The 21,107-nt window shown below is 43.8% G+C and overlaps 1 protein-coding gene across 5 annotated transcripts in view; it reads left to right on the top strand.

Moving 5' to 3' along the window:
• The window catches only part of ADCK1 (aarF domain containing kinase 1), a 105,364-nt gene that overhangs the window by 12,520 nt on the left and 71,737 nt on the right, over window positions 1–21,107 (top strand). Inside the window, exon 1 of one of the 5 annotated variants that reach the window (XM_081862448.1) lies at window positions 14,093–14,271. The exons of the other annotated variants lie outside the window; for them this stretch is intronic. Within the exon in view, the coding sequence (XP_081718574.1) occupies window positions 14,269–14,271 (3 nt within the window). The 5' untranslated portion in view covers window positions 14,093–14,268. Of the gene's footprint in view, window positions 1–14,092; window positions 14,272–21,107 lie in introns of those variants that run through there. 5 annotated transcript variants of the gene reach the window in all.

Genomic DNA, 21,107 nt, shown 5'->3' with positions numbered 1-21,107 from the left:
AGTCCAAACAAGCAATGCCTGACCATTCATGAGCAGTGCACCTACCCTGCTTCTCCCTCTTCTGTGCCAAGAGGAAACAAATCACAGTGCTGGCTTAGCAAACCAGCACTCATGGTTTGTTTCTCTCCAAGCAAACTATGACAAGTAAACCAACAACAAAGCAATGGCTTCCACCAGTGCTAACCCAGTGCTGTGGTTTCTTGCCTCCCTGCACAGCAAAAGCTGGGGTGGGCACAGTATGAGCAGCGCTCACCAGCGTGCTGTTCATCCCCAGTAAACCATGGTTTGTTTGGACTATGTTAACAAGCGAACTGCAGCACTTTGTGGGCTCACCTGTACAGTGGTGCCTCGCAAGACGAAAAGAATCCGTTCCGCAAGTCTCTTCGTCTAGCGTTTTTTTCGTCTTGTGAAGCAAGCCCATTGACGGCTTAGCGGCTTAGCGCTATTAGCGGTTTAGCGGCTTTTAGCGGTTTATAGGCTTAGCAGATAAGCGGCTTAGCAGCTTAGAAAAGGGGGGGGGAGGGGGGAAAAACCGCAGGAACTCGCAAGACATTTTCGTCTTGCGAAGCAAGCCCATAGGAAATTCGTTTTGCGAAGCACCTCCAAAACGGAAAACTCTTTCGTCTAGCGAGTTTTCCGTCTTGCGAGGCGTTCGTCTTGCAGGGCACCACTGTATTACCATTCAAAGGCAGGAGTACAGATCCATTTCTGTACTGTTGGATGCCTCTGCACGGCAGGCTTCCGCTCAGCTTCCCTCCGTGGTTGTGTATCCCCTTCTGTGCTGAAGGGCACAAATGGTTATTAAAAGGGCTGTGTGTGTGTGTGTGTGTGTGTGTGTGTGTGTGTGTGTACAGCAGCGCAGTGTTTTTAGCTGTCTGAGTACCAAATGGATTTTTCAGGCCACAGGAAACATCTCAGCTTGCAAAGCAAAGGTCACTGTGCTCTTGTTAGGTGACATTGTACGGATTGTTGTTGATATCTGGACCTCTTATAGGAGAAAAACTGGTCTGGGACCGTAATAAATTTCTATCTATCTTGTAGGAGAAGTCGTCCTAGATTCTGAACATCACTTGGGGAGGGGTGAAGGAAGAAAACAATTCTTAACCCAAAGGGATGGCTCCTAGTGTGTGTGTTTTAAAAGGCAGTGCAATTTATTTAAGAAAATGTATCATGTAGCCCTCCCTACCACTGTAGTCACAGTGACTCTAACTTCTTTAACTGTCTATGGTTTCTGACAGAAATCTTCGTTTCCAAATAACTATAATAACTTTACTTGGCAAAATAAAACTTCACAAAAATGAGCAGCTCAGGGTGACGCTCATGCAGCAGTTAGTGTGGCCAGATACAACATAGGACAGGGCTCCTAGGCCTCTAATAGTTGTGTAGAACCGGGAATTTCAGCATGTGTAGACTTCATGCCATGCCATGCCTGCTGAAATTCCCTCTTCTCCACAGCTGTTAAAAGGGTAGGATCCTTGTACCCATTTGTATTGGGCCACCATAGCAGCTGATAAGGATGTCCATTCAAACATGGGGATGTGCCATAGCTCATATGCTGTTTGCCAATGCCTTGAACTATAACTCAGTACCTGGGGTCCTTTAGACATGGTATAAAACCAGCCAGACTAACTTTCTAAGAAAGCAAAAGTGATAAGTTTTTCTATTATTAGCTATAAAAAAGGTAATATAAGCTCTCCATCTGTAAACAAAAGTCACTTGCTTTGTAGCCTTGCTTTGAGGAAGGACGAAGGAAGCCTTGTATTTTTTAATTTAAAAATTTCAATACGCTAAAATGATGATCACCATTTCATTTTGAGATATTTGCACATGCTCAGTGAGTTGTTGGGTCAGGAAAGCATTGATGAATTTATACACGGACTACGAGAGAAGAAGAGCAACAGGACTAAATTGTTTCCCCCTGGTATGCTTACCATATAGAAAAGATGTTGGACTGCTGGTATTAGACTTGTTGTAGCAAGTTAGCCACTGGATCATGTAAAGGATTTTTGCAAGGATTGAATAGCAGACTTAGCATAAATTCTGTGGGCTTCTTCTGCTAAACCAGTGACCTTATCAAAATCTCCCTAAAGTGTATCAGATGAAGGAAAGTGCTTCAGGCTAACACACAATTAGCTTACCTGTCAAGCCAACGTCTTCATTTTACCCTGCTCCGTCAGTGCCAAGGGGATAACTGAAATTGGTATTGGCTTGTAGATACTTCTCCAAATTAGGGAAGGATCTTAAGGGTGATTCGCACAACCATTGGGTTGATTCATATGTTTGCTGCTTTGAAGCCCTTCTGGTGGAAAGGCTTGACAGAGTAAGCTAAATAAATAAATTTAAAAATCGGATGCCCACTCCTTGTCCGTTGCCAGCTGCTTGTGTGCAGGTGTGTGCAGGATTAAGCTTTGTATGTGTTACTGCAAATGCTGGGAAACTCAGTTTTCAAGTGTTGTGCAAAAGGCTTAGTTTCACACATGGCGGCAGCTGTGTGTGGTTGGCTGACAACTAGGGGTAAGCTGACATGGGCAGCTTTTGGAGTGGCTACCCTTCCTGGTTGTGTGAGTCAGCCTTCAAGGGTCCACCTAAATGTTGGCAGTTAATCTAAGACCTTGGTTAACCTGCTTAGATGAAAGGTGCACCGTGCCCCCCACCCCCAAGCTGCAGCAACTGCTGATTTAATTTGGAAACAATAAAATGGAATTCTGTGTCTGTAGCCTTTGCCTGAATAACTGAATTGTCCGGGTGCTTGATCCAGTAAGATGGGTAAGAATGAGTGTGTTTGCTTCTGTAAATCTAGGCAATCATCTTCGAACAAGGCCATATTGAGCTATACTTGGGAGCATCCCAAAGTCTGGAGATGGTTACAGGATCATAGCTGCAGCATACAGTACTCTTGAAGGGCACATATGTTAAAAGAGTGGGTAGGTGAGCTAGGCAGTGGCATAAAAATCCTAAAACTGACATTTCCCGCTTTCTTCTTCTTCTTCCTCTTCTTCTGTCATTTGTAGCTGAGTAAGATTGTCTTTCATGAACATGGTCCTAACAGTGAGTCTGTAAGTGGCTGTTCTCCAGTTGGGGCACTCACAGGCCAGTGTTCTCCAGTTGTCAGTGTTTATACTACATTTTTAAAGATTTGCCTTGAGAGAGTCTTTAAACCTCTTGTTGACCACCAGCATTACGCTTTTTGTGCATTATATAGCCAACGTGTTTAAAGTATGTTTCCGAGCACAATTCAAAGTGTTGGTGCTGACCTTTAAAGCCCTAAACAGCCTTGGTCCTGTATACCTGAAGGAGTGTCTCCACCCCCATTGTTCAGCCCGGACACTGAGATCCAGCGCCAAGGGCCTTCTGGCGGTTCCCTCATTGTGAGAAGTGAGGGAACCAGGGAACCAGACAGAGGGCTTTCTTCGTAGTGGCGCCCACCCTGTGGAAAGCCCGCCCATCAGTTGTCAAGCAAATAAGCAGCTATCCTATTTTTAAAAGACATCTGAAGACAGCCCTGTATAGGCAAGTTTTTAATATTTAATGCTGTATTTAATGCCCAGAGTGGCTGGGGAAACTCAGCCAGATGGGCAGGGTATAAATAATATATTATTTATTTATTTATTTATTTATTTATTTATTTATTTATTAATTATTAAGTCAAAGCTAGATATAGCCCTGTGTCTGCATAGAGCAGGGATGGGGGGACTTTTTCAGCCTGAGAGCTCATCCCCTCATCTTATGGAGGCCGTGTGCCATTGGTGGACAAAGCTAGAGGTAAAAATGGATGAAGCAATGGATGTGACCCTAAACTTTGTGCCGTAAGGCTACATTCCATCCATGCAAATGCCACAGGTTTCTACACATATACACACACTCTTACACTCATTTTGCCTTCTAGGCAAACAGGAAACAGTTGTTGAGGGAGTACCCGGAGCGTGTCCAGTGAGGGATGTGGTCTGGCATACAGGTGTAGCTTGAGGAAAGTCCCAGGGGTGGGATAGTGAGGCACGGAGGGCCACATTTAACCCTCAGGGCTGAGGCTTCTTGCACTAGTGTAGACGGATAACTTAAGATATTACATACACTGATGACAGCATAAAGCAGTTGTTGTTGTTGTTGTTGCTGTTGTTAAAAAACAGAGTCCAGGACAAACTGGGATCTTTACTTTAAAATAATTATGTGAGAACAGTATTTTTTATCTGCTCCTTACAATTAACCAGGCTTCAGACAGCAGTTGCTGTTTCTTCATCGCACGCCAGAAGGAGAGTGAATCTGTTCCCTGTTTGGGGGAAAGTTGAAATGGTGATAACATGCTCATAATGAAGAGCAGAATGGCTGTACTCTCCTCTTTGCATCACTGCAGATCTTTTTTTTTTAAAGTGTGGAGTTAGCAGCTCAAAGGGGAGGCTTTGGGAAGTCTGCTGCTATATTCCGCAAGAGTTAAATCTTCCAAACTGTCGCCAAAGCAGCCCTGCAAAGTTACATTTTATTTCAGAATGTACCCTTAGCTTTGTTTGCTGAGTTCTGGAAGGCTTTGCACAATACAGATGGTCAAGCTATGGCATGGCTTCAGCGGCAGTCATTTGCAAAATCCATGTATGATGATTTGTGGGATTTTAAATAAATCCAAACCCACAATCTCACCTTGTAGCAAGTGTGTGCCCCCCTCTTTCTCGCTCTGTGTTTTATCTTATCTAGCCCACCTTAACTTGCTTGAGATTGAGTAATTGTGGAACATATGTGCAATTAATGGATGTTTCTTAAATATATAAATAAACTGTTGACTGCTTGTAAATTGTGGGACATATGTGTAGTTAATTAAAGAGGAAGAGAGGCATAGATTAGGCCACTACTGCACCAACCCGCCCCCCTCCTGCCATTCCCCAGTGACAGATGCCCCCCCCAAACCTGGAATGCTTTTAAAAAAATGTTTATATTCAGTTGGAAAATGTTGTTTCAATCACAACATGCCCCGTAATTAATTGCATAGCAATTCCAGTGTGCAGCTCTGTCACCCATGATAGGGACAGGGGAATGGGAATGGGGGAAGGTGTTGATATTTTTGTTGATGGTTGAACATTTGTTTTCCTCATCATTTTGACATCAGAGGTAATTGCCATCCCTGAAATATTTTTCTTGCCGCTATTACAAGGGAACTGTTAGGGACAAATTAATTATGAAGTCTCTTGCTATGGCAGATTAATAGGCCGATGGAAGAGATTTCTTCCTGTCTTCTACAACTTTTGGCTGGCAGGGTGTTGGGCATTTATGTACTAAAACATCAGGCTTTTCTCAGACACATGATATAAAGCATGTTATCTATATACAGCAGCAAACTAGCATATCAGTTTGTTGCCGAAGGCAAATTGAAAAATTAAGAATAACAATCATAATGGGCCCAACCTGACAGAAAACAGAACCTTTCCACTGCAAGCCAATTCCGTTCTTTTTAAAAGCGCTTGTGTCTACCAGGTTCTTTTTGCAGAAATAGGTTCCATTGTGCATGGTGCAAAGGGATTGATCCCTGCCCTGAGGGCCTTACAAACCAAAATCTGAGATGGGGAGGCAGGGAACTGGAGTCATGGTGCTAAACTAGGGAAGAATATGCAGGCATTCCTGTTACATGTACTTAGGCTTAATTTGGAGAGGGAGGATGAGTTAAAGGACCACTTTCCCCCCCTAGAATAGGGTTGATCTTCTCAAAATGTTCCTGTTGCATGTTCAAATTCAGTAGAGAAGGCTCTGTCGAGAGAGGAGGTTGATTATGTGATGGAGAAGACAGATACTTTCTGTACCACCAAGGCCTTTGTGATCAGATATTGCCCACACATTTCTTAAAGGTCCCCCTCCGCCCATATTTACAAGAGTTAGAAACCTGCCCTGTTGAAGGAAAACATTATTTAGGCTTCCATGGCAACTGCCAGATTTGGAATCAGGTGCCGTCATGGAGACCAGGCTAGTGAATTCGGTAATGTTTCAGGTACAGATCAGACTGTGACTTATAAATGGTATTGAAAAGCAAATTGGCTATTAGCTCCAATTTTGCTCTTGTTGTTAAATGGAATAGGTTACATCCCCCCCAATTGCTAGATCTTTAATGCAGACAAGTGGGCTGCAATATGAGCCAGGGCATAGTTAAGCTGCTATTCTCCATGCCAGCTTTCCCTAACCTGGTGCCATTTGGGTGTTTTGCACTAGAAATCGCATCCGCCTCAGCCAGTGCACCCAGTGGGAATTGTAGTCCAAAACACCTGGGGGGGCATTGGGATTGAGGAAGGTCGCTCCGTGTCAACACTTGACATAATTACATTTTACCCCATTAACCTGATACCTAACCATAGAAGCAAACTTGGAACATACAGTCTTATTTTTAATTAACCCACAGTAGAACTTATGTATGCTTAAACAGCAGAAGCACGATTGGGTTAGCAATTAAGGATTTGATAGCTTATTGATTGCTAAAGGAAAGAAACCCTAATAAGCTTTAGTAAACATGCAGATTAGTCTGGCAATCTGCCTTTTCACTGATGCAGCAAGCATAGCAGAACAGAGGCATGCTTTGAATGTGGCCAAACCCTTGGCCAAGCAGGGTATTAAGAAATAACAAATTAAACAGTTCATTTAAAGAAAGAACAGCAAATTTAGGAATGCTGGAAGCTGCCTTATATTCAGTTGGACCATTGGTTTGTCTAACCCAGTATCGTCTCTGCTGACTGGCAGTGACTCTCTGGGGTTAAAGTGGGATCAAAATGCTTTAAATATATAGTGTGGATAAGCCCATGCTCCCATGGGGCTGCCCTACTCATTCTGTACTATACTATAATTTACTTGGTTCTGGAAAGCAGAATGAGCCATGCAATCAATTAATGCTACAGCCTGACAACAACTGCTGAATATTTAGTGGTGGTCTTTGCATCTGGGGGTTTTCCTGTTGTTATTCTGTCTCTCATAGCTACAATAAACCTACCATTAAAATTATGGACTGGTCATTTCTTCGTCAGAGGGCAAACGGGCAAATACTTCCCCCCCTCACTGTGTCTGATTTTTTACCATAAGTGGAACTTCAGGTCAAAGCAGAAGCCCTTTAAAGGAAGTCTATTTTCTCACATGCCGAAAAGAAGTCGTGTAGAGTCTTTAAAAATACCCAGCTGCCCAAGAGTTATTCAGAGTTCTAGGTAAAGCCAGTTTTTTGGTGATTAGACATCTGTGTTCATTGATGCACCACAATCCATCCCATTTCTCCCTCTTACTTCATTAGCATATTAAATGCCACCAAAATACTGACAAATCTGAGGACATTCAAAGGAGAGCAACATAAAATGATCCGGCAGCTGGAGGGATTGATCAGTAGAAAATGGAGTTTAAAACATGGAGGGGAGTAGGACAGAGGCAGCTAACCTGCGGCTAGCAATGAATGAATCTGTCAGTTACAGTTTTTCTCAGTTTTTCATCCCCCCCCCAATCTTAAGGTCAGTTCCTTACATTGACTTGTGATTTTGTTAAAAGCCCACATGAATATTCACCTTTATTTTAGTGTGAATTTCTCCTACTATACACATTTTTGCCCAGTGTGCACATTTCCCCCCTGAAGTAATTTCCTCTCATATAATATATGCATTTTAATGCACCCTTTTGGTATGCATTACCTGGTTGGAGAGTTGCATTGCAAAATTCAGAGAAGTATAAACTTCAAAGGATTTCTGTGTTTCACAGTTTGCTTATTGTTTCCGATAGTGCAAATTAAGTTGGCACGCCTTTAAATGTGAACGAGACTGCATATCTCCTTCCTACCTGCAACCCTCCAGATATTGCTGGCCTCTCAAATCCTGTCAGCCTGAACCTGCATCGCCAGTAGCAAGGGATGATGGGCTTTGTAGTCAGACAACGTATGAGGAGCCACAGGTGTGTCCCCCCGGTGTAAGTCTTGTTTAATGCAGCGTGTGTGTATTTTATTAAAGCTAGTGAACTTATGAATGCAAAGCAGGGTCAGGGCAATGCTCTACTCAGCTTTCTGTCGAAGGGTCAGAGCTTGAACTCCTTGCCTGATTTTTACTGAGGCCCAACTCCCACTGACTCTGACTGAATTTGCATGCAAGTGGGGTCTGTTGTGTTAATTTCTGAATAAGCAGCCACCTTAAGGAGAGAAAGTAAAAAGCCATTGAGGTGAAGGTAGTTGGTGAGGTTGTTTATATGTGTTTTCATGAAAAAGGATTGTTCCAGCAGTTCTCTTCAAAATCTCTGAAGAAGCAAAAGGTTGCCTCCAGCGTCAGTATTTTGCGTGTACTGAAAGTTTAGGTTTGCACAATTAAGTGAATTAAAGTGTGCTGTTGCCCTCGTAACAAATCCACTTAAACAAAACAGCAGTTAGGAAAGTGATTTTGCAGTTAGGAAAGTGATGAGGAAATGCACTGAAAAGTGTGGAATGAATATGCAGTTTGGGATGAATATGCAGTTTGCATTTTTTCTTGCATGCGATAAACTTGACTTTGTTGGGTGCCCAGTTTTAGGAGTTGCTTTTGCTAGTGTTCTTGGTTTTGCACGTTCCTTATTCCTCATTTTCATGGCCATGATTTAAAGGGAAATGTGTCTAATGTATTATTGTTTACAACTGCCTTGAACTGAAAGCTATAGTCACACAGGATCCAGTTGCCTGAAATGCTTTGTATGGTTTTGCTGCGGCTCTTCTGCCTTTCCATATCATCTGTGATGTACACTTGTTCACATTTTAATTTGGCAAAGCAGCACGCACACATTCAGATAAAAAGTTTCCACAGCCATGAGGCGGTTGGAGAACCAAACGCCGTCCTCTGGACACTTCATTGCTAGACTCGTCAATCAGCATTATTGGCTTCCTTCCTAATATGAGGTAATGTCATCCCATTTTTGGAAATCCATTTTGGTTCATGGGTTGCCCTTAATTGGAGAGATTGTGCAAATGACCCTCTGTTCTGTCCTCTAACCTTTCAGCCCCATTAATTTTAGCTGAGCTTGGACCAGTTGGTGGTTTCATGACGACAGATCCTCTGTCTAGAGAACAGGGGAGGTCAAATGTTCCCACCCTTTATGCCTTTCTGAGAGGAGGACGGCAATAAAAATAATAGGCTTTGAAGGCAAGGCCCATGCATGCCAGCTGAAGTATGGTAGGTAGGCTAAGCTTTGGAAGATTCAGGGTTGCCAGAGGTCAGAATATTTGAAAGGTTACCATAAAAGAGAGGGAGAGAACAAATGTTCTCAATTGCCAATGCAGGCAAGACTTGGTGAGTATCTGCTGGTGGATTTGCAGGAGTCTGGTGCATCAAAATATGTGAGGTCTGTTTTCACAACTCTTCCCACCAGGGATCTACAGACCTGGGGCAGTGGCAGCACTGTTTGCTCCATGGACATAACCAAGCCTTTTCCTTTCTTTGCACGTTGAACACTTAGGTCACATATACATCGTATGTTTAAAGCACATGGCTCCCTGCAAGGAACTTCAGTTTACCCACCACAGAGCTCTGAGCACCCTTAAACTACAGTACCCACAATGCTTTGTGTGTGTGGGGGGGGAGCCATGTTCATTAAATGTGCTTGAAACGTTTGGTATGGATGGGATCTAGATTGGAGTGCAGGAGAGCTGCAGTGGGATTTAGAAGGTGGTGGTTTTTAATTCAGAAGCTTTTCAGTCAGCTTCCCATGTGGTGGCCATTATGTAAAAAAGTGTGGTTCACAAGACAATCATATGGCAAGAATGATTGAGGGCTGAGCCAGATGTGATGTAGAGAGAAGAGCTCCATGATTAGGATTTCTTGCAGTTTTTGTTTTGCTAATTAGCAGTGTCTTTGGGAGAGGGTGCTCAAGCCTTCTCTCCTATGTCCTTTCTGCAATGTATATCTCTCACACTCTTGAAATGCTGTTGCCTCCGCAAGAGAAAAGGAAGAGAAGAAGAGCATTGCCAACCTCCTGCATCATATCTGGCTTGACCCTAGTAGAAAGGAAATGATGTTATACAAATTCAGTTTTAGAGACACAACAGAGACCATAATTCTAAACAAATGCGTTTTATAAATGAGAAGTTTTACTTGCTGGTTTCTCTGCATAGGTAAAACGAACTGTTCAAGACCAGGATTTAATCCAAACTCTCCAAGCCCAAATCTAGAGTTCTAGTGCAGAGGTGGCTATCCTGTTGCTGCCAAGATGTTGCTGGGCTCCAATGCCTTTCATACTTGACTTTGGCCATGCTGCCTGGGTGCTGATGGGAGATGAAATCCAACATGATCTGGACAGCCACAGGCCAGCCACCCCTGTTCTGAAGACTGGGTTACACTGATAGATGCAGAGATGTTAGGTGGGCTGAAGTCACATGGCTTCCCCAAGGAATCCTGGGAAATGTGGTTTGTCAAGGGTTCTGGGAATCATATCTTTGTGAAGAGGTAAACTATAATTCCCAGGATTCTTTGAGGGAAGCCTTGTGCCCTGAATATGTAGAAGTGACCTTTAGCTTGGGTAACTCTGGAATTGGATTACAATCTCTGTCTCCACCCAGTCCGTGTGTCTGAGAATACCATGGGCCAGATAATTGTGAAATGGGCAGGAGCAGCTCAAGAGCACAGTGGTGGACCATGACTTGGTGTCCTCCTTTGTTCTTGAGCAGTTCCCATTTGTTTCACTGAGTCCTGCGCTGGTGAACTGCCCAGTGTGTTATGTTCTTGGGTATTATTATTATTATTATTATTTTAAATTAGGCCTGGCTTCCAAGATTTTCTAAAGAGGCCTTGTAAGAAGGGTTCCATTGTTGCCTCATTGGGATGTAGATGGGGAACAGCTGCTCCCTATACACATTTCGCTCCTCCCCCTTAACAACCCCTATTGATAACTAATCGCAGCCCAGACGCTTCTATTAGCTATTTACCCAAAATCGAGTTGGCTAATGAAAATGTTTCTAATTAATACGAGGCAGATTAAAACTCATTACAGCAAGGTCGTTGGTAATGAGAGATAATCAGAGCGCAAATGACCGAGCTTGGAGCAAAATGAAGATGGAGCGCGAGCCAGGAAATCGGCACCAGCTGTGTGTGCCTCCAACGGCAAGGGAGGAAGGGAACAGGGCAAGGGGGCCGGAGGATTTGTGCAAGCATTGCTGCAGGCTCGGAGGGGCGGTGGCTTAGTCTCTCTCTCCTGGTTCCATGGCCCATTTGGGTTGGGCAAGTGCCTAAGGTGCTGTGGCTGTGGGAGTGCAAGGGTTTGCAATAGCAGTGGTGACTTTGGAGAGTCAGGATGGGCGTTTCTTTCTCACCCCCCCCCCCACCTGAAGGTGACTTGAACTCCCTCTTCAAAGGCCTCCTTTCTAAGTGAGTGGGGAATGCCCACTGCAGGAGTTCCATTGCTACATGTTCCCCATCTGAGGTTGGCTAGATAACAAGCTGCTTTAAGAGGAAAGAAAAGGATTGCTAGAGTGAAACGGCTATGAGTTAGCTGTGCAACCTTTTCCCTACATGAAGATAAATCTCAATACAAAAAACCCAAAACAAAACAAAATCCATGAGCAGTTTGAAGACAATGCCAAAATTTATTTTGTCGCCATCAAGTATTTTGCTGTGGAGTAACTTCCATAGACGTGGCAGTTTTTCAATATAAATAGGAACACTTTTTTCCAGACATGGTGATGTATGAGGTTTTCTACGGGGAGCTTATTTCGTGTAGGAAAAAGAAATCACATTTAAAGCAATTCTTGGGACACATTTATACTACAGAGAAACTTGTCTTATACTCATTACCTTTCCACAGAGAACTGTGGCTGAATTTGGGGATCTAGGGATTTCTAACAGAATCTGCAGTGTCCTTGCCAAACTACAGTTCCCAAGATCATTTGAGGGAAGCCATTACAGTTAAATTGGTGTAAAGCCAATATAAGCTTAAAGCTTATATGACACTAGGCACAAGATTCTTGCACAATCTTAGACCAGTAGTTCAGAAATGTATAGCCCCATCTCCTGTTTTGAGACAGAAACCTTTGTATTTATACTCCCTGAGAAGGTTAGCCAACCCATATAATTATAATTACATTGTGCTTCATAGAATCATAGAATTGTAGAGTTGGAAGGGACCATGAGGGTGATCTAGTCCAACCCCCTGCAATTCAGAAATCTTTTTGGCTAATGTGGTACTTGAATCCATGACCCTGAAATTAAGAGTTTTGTGCTCTACCAACTGAGCTACCCCACAGGCTCAAAGATGTGCTCTGCCAACACATAAGTGCCAACTTCAGTGCCATGTCAGAGGTGCTTATAGTAGGGTTGCTGAGTTGAACAACTTTGAACAATGAAGGTTTTTGTTTTGCTGTTTTTAAGGAAATTTACCAAAAATTCAACACTTCTGTCATGATTTCCATACGCCTGGGTTTCCCCAGACAATTTTAACAATTTTTGTAAATTCTGTCCGGACACTGTTTCCGATGGACAGATCCCAGATATGTCTGGGAAATCCTGGATGTTTGACAGCCCTAGCTTATGGGGCAAAAAGGTGTAAACTTATTTGACTTTTTCGGGTTTTATTTTGTGTGCTTGTGCGCTCGCACTCGCACTCGCACCCCCCCCCCCATATAAAGCAGTGGTTCCTTCAGTGATGTAATTTACTTCTTTTAAACCAAACATTTATTTTTAAAAATACAATTTGTGGGGGAAAGCTTAATAACTCAAGCCCAGTAAATCCTCAGAGCCCAGAAATCAGAAGGCAAACAAAAGCAACCCAATCCAACATACACCTTGCCTTTTTTGTTGTACCACAAAAGTTACGATTCGTATGTCAATCATGTGATTTCTTGGGCTTGACTAATGCTTTCTATTATTTTGACTCTGACACGGGTGGCACAGTCTCATTTTTCAGTGTCATTGTCCTCGTAATCTATTCTACGTTTTCATTTCTGTCCTTTTGTTTTAATGCACCCAAGCACCCTGTTGCTGCTCCAGTGGCTGCTGTGTTATAAAGAAACATCTTTACTGATCTGAATTCCATCTGCCATGTGGCTGCCAGCTCTCCTAGTGTGTTTGACTCCATCTGGAATTTGCCATAATCTTTTCAAAGCCCAATGTAATGCAGATATATAGGCTCGCATTGCAGCTTTAACCAGCCACAGCCATGTTGTACTACCTAGTTTTGAGGGAAGAACCACATGTTACCAAAAAAACCATGCGTTTCCAAACCTTATACTATTGTAACAATATTATGATGGAATAACAGACTACAAAAACATGTGGAATTTGAGATGATGCTCAGATCTGTTGATGTGAAGGCTATAAGGTAGAGGAGAAGACTCTTAATTTATTTTGTGTTGAAGCCAAGATAAAACTGCATTATCTAGACCAGGACTGGCTCACCTTGTTTGGCCTGAGGGTATTTCCCTTAAAACAAAAAAGCCTTTCCCAGCCTGGTGCCTTTCGCAGGTTGTTGAACACTTACTTTCACCAGCCACAGCCAATATAATTGGTGGGTTGCAGGCATGGTTTTTGAAGAGTCATTCCTCCCAGTTTGAGAGAAACAGGGGAATACCTCATTTAAAAATAATCAGGGGTCCCCAGCCTTTTTTGGTTAGTGGGTGCATTTGGAATTTTGAGAAAATGCCGTGGGTGCCAGTCACAAAATGGCTGCCGCGGCATGTTTAACATAATGCAAAATGGCTACCTCATTTAAAAAAGCAGAGAGAGAGAGGACCATCAGCACTTCCTGTCAGTGGGTAAAACCACCAACAGGCACACTTCCGTGGAAAAGCTCTTCAGATCTTTGCTCTGTTCAGAATAGAAAGGAGGTTGGGTGTCCAATCCTGGCATCTAGTAAAATGTGACTGTTCAGTGTAGGAAAGGCCAAGCCAGTTTAAGCAGGAACTGAGCAGGAAGCGTGAACAGTCTCTCATGCAGAATGGATACAGAAGGTTATTTACTAAGAACTTTTGCAAGTACCATAGGAGGTACCGGTGGGCATTCTGGAGCTTGCCAGTGCCTTGTTGGTGACTGCTTTGTATTAAAGAATAATCTGTTGTCTGTTGAATTGAGGGTAACGGCTGCCATGGAAGTGCAATTCCACTGCCATTGTGAGTGTTGTTCCAGAACTTTGACTCAAAGAAAATGGAATTCTGTTGGTGCCCTGGTAGTTTCAGAAGGGCTTTAGATCTGGATGGAAGAGGAGGAGAAACAGTTTTTCTGACTTTCCCTCCCAGGGCCTTTTTTTCAGCCAGAACTCACCGAAACTCAGTTCTGGCACCTCTCAGTTGGGCACCATTGCCATTTTAAAAGAACAAGGGAGGCATTCATGGTGAGTTTCAGCACCTCTTTTTCTAGAAAAACAGCACTGCCTACACCTTTCCTGTAGTGTTCCCCAACTCCCCTGGATCTGTTTTTTTTTGGGGGGGGGAGTGGGGGTGTTGCTGAGGGCTGCAGGGCAGAAAGAATCCAGCCCCACTCCAAGCACTTGTAGATTTGACCAAATACCGGTAATTGCCACTCCAATTTTAATACTGCCCATGTACTGCCCATATCTATTTAATAAACTGCACATTCAGGCATGACTCTTAAGGTTAATGATACCAACATCTGTTCAGGTATATGTGTGCATCACTGCACATATGGAGATGAGGACGTGTGGTCTTTAATTAGTTAATATAACCAATTAATTTATTAACCGCTGCAGTCGTAGTCTAATATGTATTATTTGTATTATTTTTTATTTGTTTTCTACACTACCCCTTGTTCAACCCTACAGCTGAAGTCAGCTCAAAGTATTTTGCTGATTGTGAGAGAGGGGAAAGAAAAATGAAACTGCGAATGGGTGCCATCATTTTATTTAATTAAAATTTGTATAGCCTATCCTAATTCAATTTTGTCTCCAGGGAGGGTACAATCGTGTTTCTAAAACAACAATATATAAAACAGCAGTAATTACAGTAATTAGTGATTACAGATGTAAGTCGGTTTTGGCATAGGCATTGGGTATCTATCCTGAATCAGTCAACCCCACTGTTGGCTGATAATTCCGGGTGCATGCACACGAAAGCTTATACCTAAAACTACTCTGTTGGTCTCTAAGGTGCTACATTCTATTTTTTAAATTCTTTTGGAAGGATTCTTTTAAAGACTTTCTTAGATCATATAACTTTTTTGAAGACTTGATTCTTAAGGAACTCTTAAGGGAGTTTTTAGGTTTTTAAAAAGAGTCTTTTTAACTATCTTTTTAAAGAATTGTTTTAATTTATTTTGACTACGGCAAACCAACATGGCTACCTACTTGAATTCCGTCAGGGTGGATCCTGGGATTAAGGATCCCCACATGATGCAGATCACGTCATAGGGTGATTATACCAGATTGCCATTTGGGGTGTTCTGTGGCCCGTAATCTTTTGGACAGAGCCTTACTGGGCTACACTTAATTTTGATCCAGAATCTGGGGGTGGGGCATACACTCACCCCTTAGCATTTGACTGAAGAATCCAACCCAATGGCTTTACCTGCCAAAGTTGTGACAGTTGCTATGAGGAAGGCAAAAACCCCTTTGTCTGCAAGCAAATTCCTCCCTGGCCCTGAGTAATCCCATAACAAGACCATATAAGTGCACTGCCCACTTACCTCCCGGCAGAGCCACAGTATACCAGGTGGGACGACTGACCAGGTATGTCACAGCGCAGCCGACTTTATGCCCTGGCAACGGACATGACAGAAGAACATCCCTGCCACGTCCATCGCCAAAGCAAACCCCCCCCACTAGGGCCATGTTGAATTTAAATTTTGGCGGGCAATTCTGCCAATCCTTGTGGTTGGCTGAGATGAACTGTGACATCAGCCAGTCATGCAGGCTAAGGGCTGTTTGGCTGTGGGGGGCTGCAGCTGCTGCTGTTGCTGCTGCCTGGATATGGTAGGTGGGTCAAGAGAATTTGGTGAATACCAGGTTGGAAAAAGCCGTAGCAGAGCATTAGTTGAATAGAGGGAGGAAGTACAGTTGTGAAGAGAGGGTGCTTAGACTTTTCTCAGTGTTCCCATACCACTAAGGCTGCAGTCCTATTCACATGGACCTGGAAGTAAGCCCCATGGAACTTGATGAGACTTATTTCTGAGTAGACATGGATAGGCTTATGCCATGGGTCGGCAAACTAAGGCCTGAGGGCCAGATCAGGCCCAACTGCCTTCTAAATCCGGCCTGCGGACGGTCTGGGAATCGCCGCGTGGACCGCCAGCGTGCGCGTTCTTTCCCGCTCCCTCCCTCTCCCTCACATGCTGCCACTGCCGGCGCCTTCTCCTCCCTCCTTCCTCCTGGCTTCTCTCTGCCCTGCCTAGAGGAGGAAGGGGGCTGGGCTTTGTTGATGCCAGCCCCTCTCCAGAGCCCTTTTGTGCACCGCTCATCGTTCTGCTGCTGCCACCAGCCCCTGCTGCTCATAAGACACAGGAGCCATGGTTGGCTGAGCGCCCCTCTCAAGCTGCCACCATTTAAAGTAGCCCCTCTCTGGAACCCTTTCGTGTGCCGCTCATTGTCCCTCCTCTGCCTTTCACCCCTCCCAATATAGTCCGGCCCCCCACAAGGTCTGAGGGACAATGGACCGGCCCCCTGCTGAAAAAGTTTGAGGACCCCTGGCTTATGCTGTAGTCTGGCCTGCTGGGAGCCTGACTCTCTCTACCTGGCCCAGGGCAGGGCCTGACAGGCTTCATAAGAACTGCTGCTACTGCCCAACAAGGACTGGGGTATTTGGGAGGAAGTTTTGTCGGGAGTTTTTGCTGTTGCAGATATTAATTTTTTGTATCTTTATTTTTATGTGGAAACTGTTCAGTTTGGTTATGTAGTTTTTGTTGTGTTTTATGTATTATTATGACTACTCTGCTATGTTTGTAACTATGTAAATCTTTTCATATTGTAAGCTGCCTTGAGCATTGTTTTAACTGTGGAAAGGCGACATACAAATAAAATGATGGAGATGATGATGATGATGATGATGATGTAGAGTTTATTTGATATAACACTTGATTGTAAAAAAATTAAAAATCCATTACAAGAGGAATAAAACAATAAAATCACCAGCAATCTCAGTTAAAAACAGTTATTTAAAACATCCAAAAATGATGAAAATTTGCAATAAGTTACAGAGTTCAAAACACATGTAAACATTGTACTTATCTGGGTAGGTTTATCTTAACATAAATGTTTTTAGCAAGCACTGAAAAGAACAAAGTGAAGGCATGTGCCTGATGTCAATAGGCAGGGAGTTCCAAAGAGTGGGAGCTGCCACACTAAAACTCATATCATCCCTGGGAGTCCAGCAACAGCTGGATGGTCACAGATTCCTCATCCCTGGCATAAGGCAACGTCATATCTTGAACTTAAAGGTAAAGGTAAAGGGACCCCTGACCATTAGGTCCAGTTGTGGCCGACTCTGGGTTTGCGGCGCTCATCTCGCTTTATTGGCAGAGGGAGCCAGCGTACAGCTTCTGGGTCATGTGGCCAGCATGACTAAGCCGCTTCTGGCGAACCAGAGCAGCGCACGGAAACGCCATTTACCTTCCCACCGGGGCGGGACCTATTTATCTAGTTGCACTTTGACGTGCTTTCGAACTGCTAGGTGGGCAGGAGCAGGGACTGAGCCACGGGAGCTCACCCCGTCGCGGGGATTTGAACTGCCGACCTTCTGATTGGCAAGTCCTAGGCTCTGTGGTTTAACCCACAGCGCCACCCGCGTCCATCTTGAACTTAGAGCTAGTTTAAAGTGGGGCTGGCAAACCCCCAAGACTGGCACATCTTGCCACAACTTCTAAGCTAAGTTTGAATGTGGCAAACATTTTTGCAAGCACATGTATCAGATAGGTACGCTCACCGGGGGAGCTGGGATTGGTTACATCTCCCTTTTAAGGAGAGACTGGTTTATGCTGAGACTAACTACAGACACCTTTGCTGTTCTTATAAACTACATTTCTGCATCCTTCTAAGCACGCATGAGTATCTGTGCTACTATTTGATTGATTTACTGATTTTGACTGATTGATTTCTACCCCACCCTTCACAGAAAAAGATTTGCCAGGGCACGGTGACTCAGGCAGGTTCACAGTGCTCTGTGCAGAAATGCTTACAATGAAATTGGCTTTTGTGAATTTCATTCAATGAAAAGGTCAACTTATATTAAGAGTGAAAGTCAAGAAAATCCCCTGGGCTAAATGCGGTTGGAGATCTAGTGAAGTGAAGGGCTGGCTTTGGATATGAGGGACTCTGGTTCAAATACAATCGTACCTTGGAAGTCGAATGCCTTGCGACTTGAATGTTTTGGCTCCCGAACGCCACAAACCCCAAAGTGAGTGTTCTGGTTTATGAACGTTCTTTGACCGGAATGGCTGACAGAAATTCCCTGGCTTCCGATTGGCTGCAGGAGCTTCCTGCAGCCAGTTGGAAGCCGTATCTTGGTTTCAAAATGTTTTGGAAGTCGAATGGACTTCCGGAACAGATTCCATTCAGTTTCTGAGGTCCAACTGTACTTGTATGAGTGCTGTATGGTTCCTCTTGTTTTTCTAAATAAAATAGCCCAGCTTGTTTCAGTATCTCTTCCTTTGCTAACCTTTATGCCTGGCCTGTTTTCTATTGCTTTTCCTCGAGGTAGGATAGCCAGAAGTGACTGCAAATATACCATCAATTTAGGTGACAACACTGATGGTATTTCTTGTGATAGCAGTCATATCTCAGAGGGGAGGGAACTTCATAATTGAGGTGTCACCACTGAGAAGGCTCTCCTGTTACAGCATAGCATATATCAGAATGTTGCAGGGCCTTTCTCATAGATCTCAACAGGGACAGACCTGGGCAACTCACTGTCTCTCACCCTCACAAGTAAAATGGGAAAGTAAAAGGCCTACAGGTTTGATGCAAGAATAAACAGGGTTATGTTTGCAAAATATATTTTTTAAAATTAAAACAAGCTATATCAGACAATTAATACTGTAGTAACGATAGTTCAATCATCGCTACTTATTTTATTCCGCTGCTATATTGTGTCAGTCAGGGCATGACAAATGTTTTCCAATATGTTGGGTTTTGATGCTAGTGTAGGCTTCTCATTTCTCAGTGTCACTCCAATTTTAATAAAGCAACTGGCATTATATCATTGGTGCTATCTGGTGCCTTTCATAATGGCTCACAGTGCCAGAATAAACTGCAATATTGCTTCAGAAATCTTGTTACCCCCTAGAAGTTCCACATCTGCTTTCTGAGCTGAATCTGAATCTAGTGCATTGGCAGATGGTTGGGTGTGACATTGTTAAGGTGAACCTGGCCATGCCTACATGCCGAGCTGGCACCATGAAATCCCATTAATCCTCTGTTGCTCATCCAGCTCAGAAATCCAATCGGGCCCTCAAGACCACCCAGCAGACCCGGGCAGCCCACCTCAACTCCTCTGTTTTACAGCATCAGGAATCAATTCAGACATTTCAGGCCCTGCCCAGTCTATACATGAAAGGAGTAATGGCACCTCCTTCCTCGTAAGACCTCAGTTCCAGGCCCTTTTTAGTGTGTGGGGTATAGGAGCCAACCTCTAGGGGCTGAGGGGTCTTTGCCCCCCAGTAAAATATTTGAGGGAGCTGGGGGCCCCCAAAGTTGATGGGCATTGCCATTCAAATGGTGTGTGCTCACTGCGTCATATGATTAATTATGCGGGGCAGGTCTTACCTGGGCCCCTCAATAATTTATCACCCTTGGGGTGATAAGCAGGGTTATGGTCTTCCAGAATAGATTATGTTCAACAACCGAGTTTCCACTGTACTGGAAAAGTTTAGCCAGTGTCTGATCATTGGCCATGTGTTTGCATCTCATTCATTGATTGTTTTCTAACTGTGTGTAGGGGATTTTACCAAAGTCCACTTGAAAATATTCTGCTTAAAAATCTTCTCTTTTCTCACTGTCTCTGTTCTTTGCTAGAATGTTCACAAACTAATAAATTGGAGAGGAAATGGTTTTCCCCTCTCCTTTGGCAAAAGCCATGCTGGTTTGTCACGTATCATATTCAGTGAGGTGATTTATAGCTCTGTCATTAATTATTGTTTCGGCTTGTTTATTTGCTGCTGAAATAACTGAGAGCCCTGGGATGGTTTTGTAGCTAAAGGATAAAAGGAAAAAAAAGGAAAAAGAGGAAACCAAAGTAAAGCATAATACAGTTCAGGGTCAGGAGACCTAGGTTCAACAACAGATCAACCATCAACTTACAGTGTGACCTTGTGGACGGAAATACAGTGTTCAATAGACTGGTGACTGGGAGTGGCCACTGAGACATATAACACCGGTCCTGAAAGACCTACATTGGCTCCCAGTACATTTCTGAGCACAATTCAAAGTGTTGGTGCTGACCTTTAAAGCCCTAAATAGCCTCGGTCCAGTATACCTGAAGGAGCGTCTCCACCCCCATCGTTCTGCCCAGACACTGAGGTCCAGCGCTGAGGGCCTTCTGGTGGTTCCCTCTCTGTGAGAAGTGAGGCTACAGGGAACCAGGCAGAGGGCCTTCTCGGTAGTGACACCCACCCTGTAGAATGCCCTGCCATCAGATGTCAAGGAAATAAACAACTATCTGACTTTTAGAAGACATCTGAAGGCAGCCCTGTATAGGCAAGTTTTTAATGTTTGCTGTTTTATCAGGTTTTTAATACAGTGGAACCTCGGGTTGCGAACATGATCCGTGTGGGAGGCGCGTTCGCAACCCGCAGCACCACATCTGCGCACGCGTGTGACGTGATTCAGTGTTTCTGCGCATGCACAAGTGCCGAAACCCAGAAGTAACCCATTCCGGTACTTCCAGGTTTGGTGTGTCCGTAACCCGAAAATGCGCAACCCGCAGTGTTCGCAACCCGAGGTATGACTGTATTCTGTTGGGAGCCGGCCAGAGTGGCTGGGGAAACCCAGCCAGATGGGCAGGATATAAATAAGAAATTATTATTATTATTATTATTATTATTATTATTATTATTACCACTTGGGTTGACTGGGTTGATGAACAGTAGCGTCCTTTGTGTCCATTATCTAGGTGGTTTTGCTGCTCATCAGAGATCAAGTAAATAATTCCTTCAGACTGTGAGCTGCCCTTGATGGTGTTTTAACTCTACTGCCAGAGTCCCTAGTCTGAGTCCCTTGGCATCTTA

Source organism: Podarcis erhardii (genome assembly GCF_964252035.2).
Source record: "Podarcis erhardii genome assembly, chromosome: 1".
Classification (NCBI taxonomy): Eukaryota; Metazoa; Chordata; class Lepidosauria; order Squamata; family Lacertidae; genus Podarcis; species Podarcis erhardii.
Note: the sequence above shows the minus strand (reverse complement) of the source record. Positions and strands in the feature narration are given on the sequence as shown.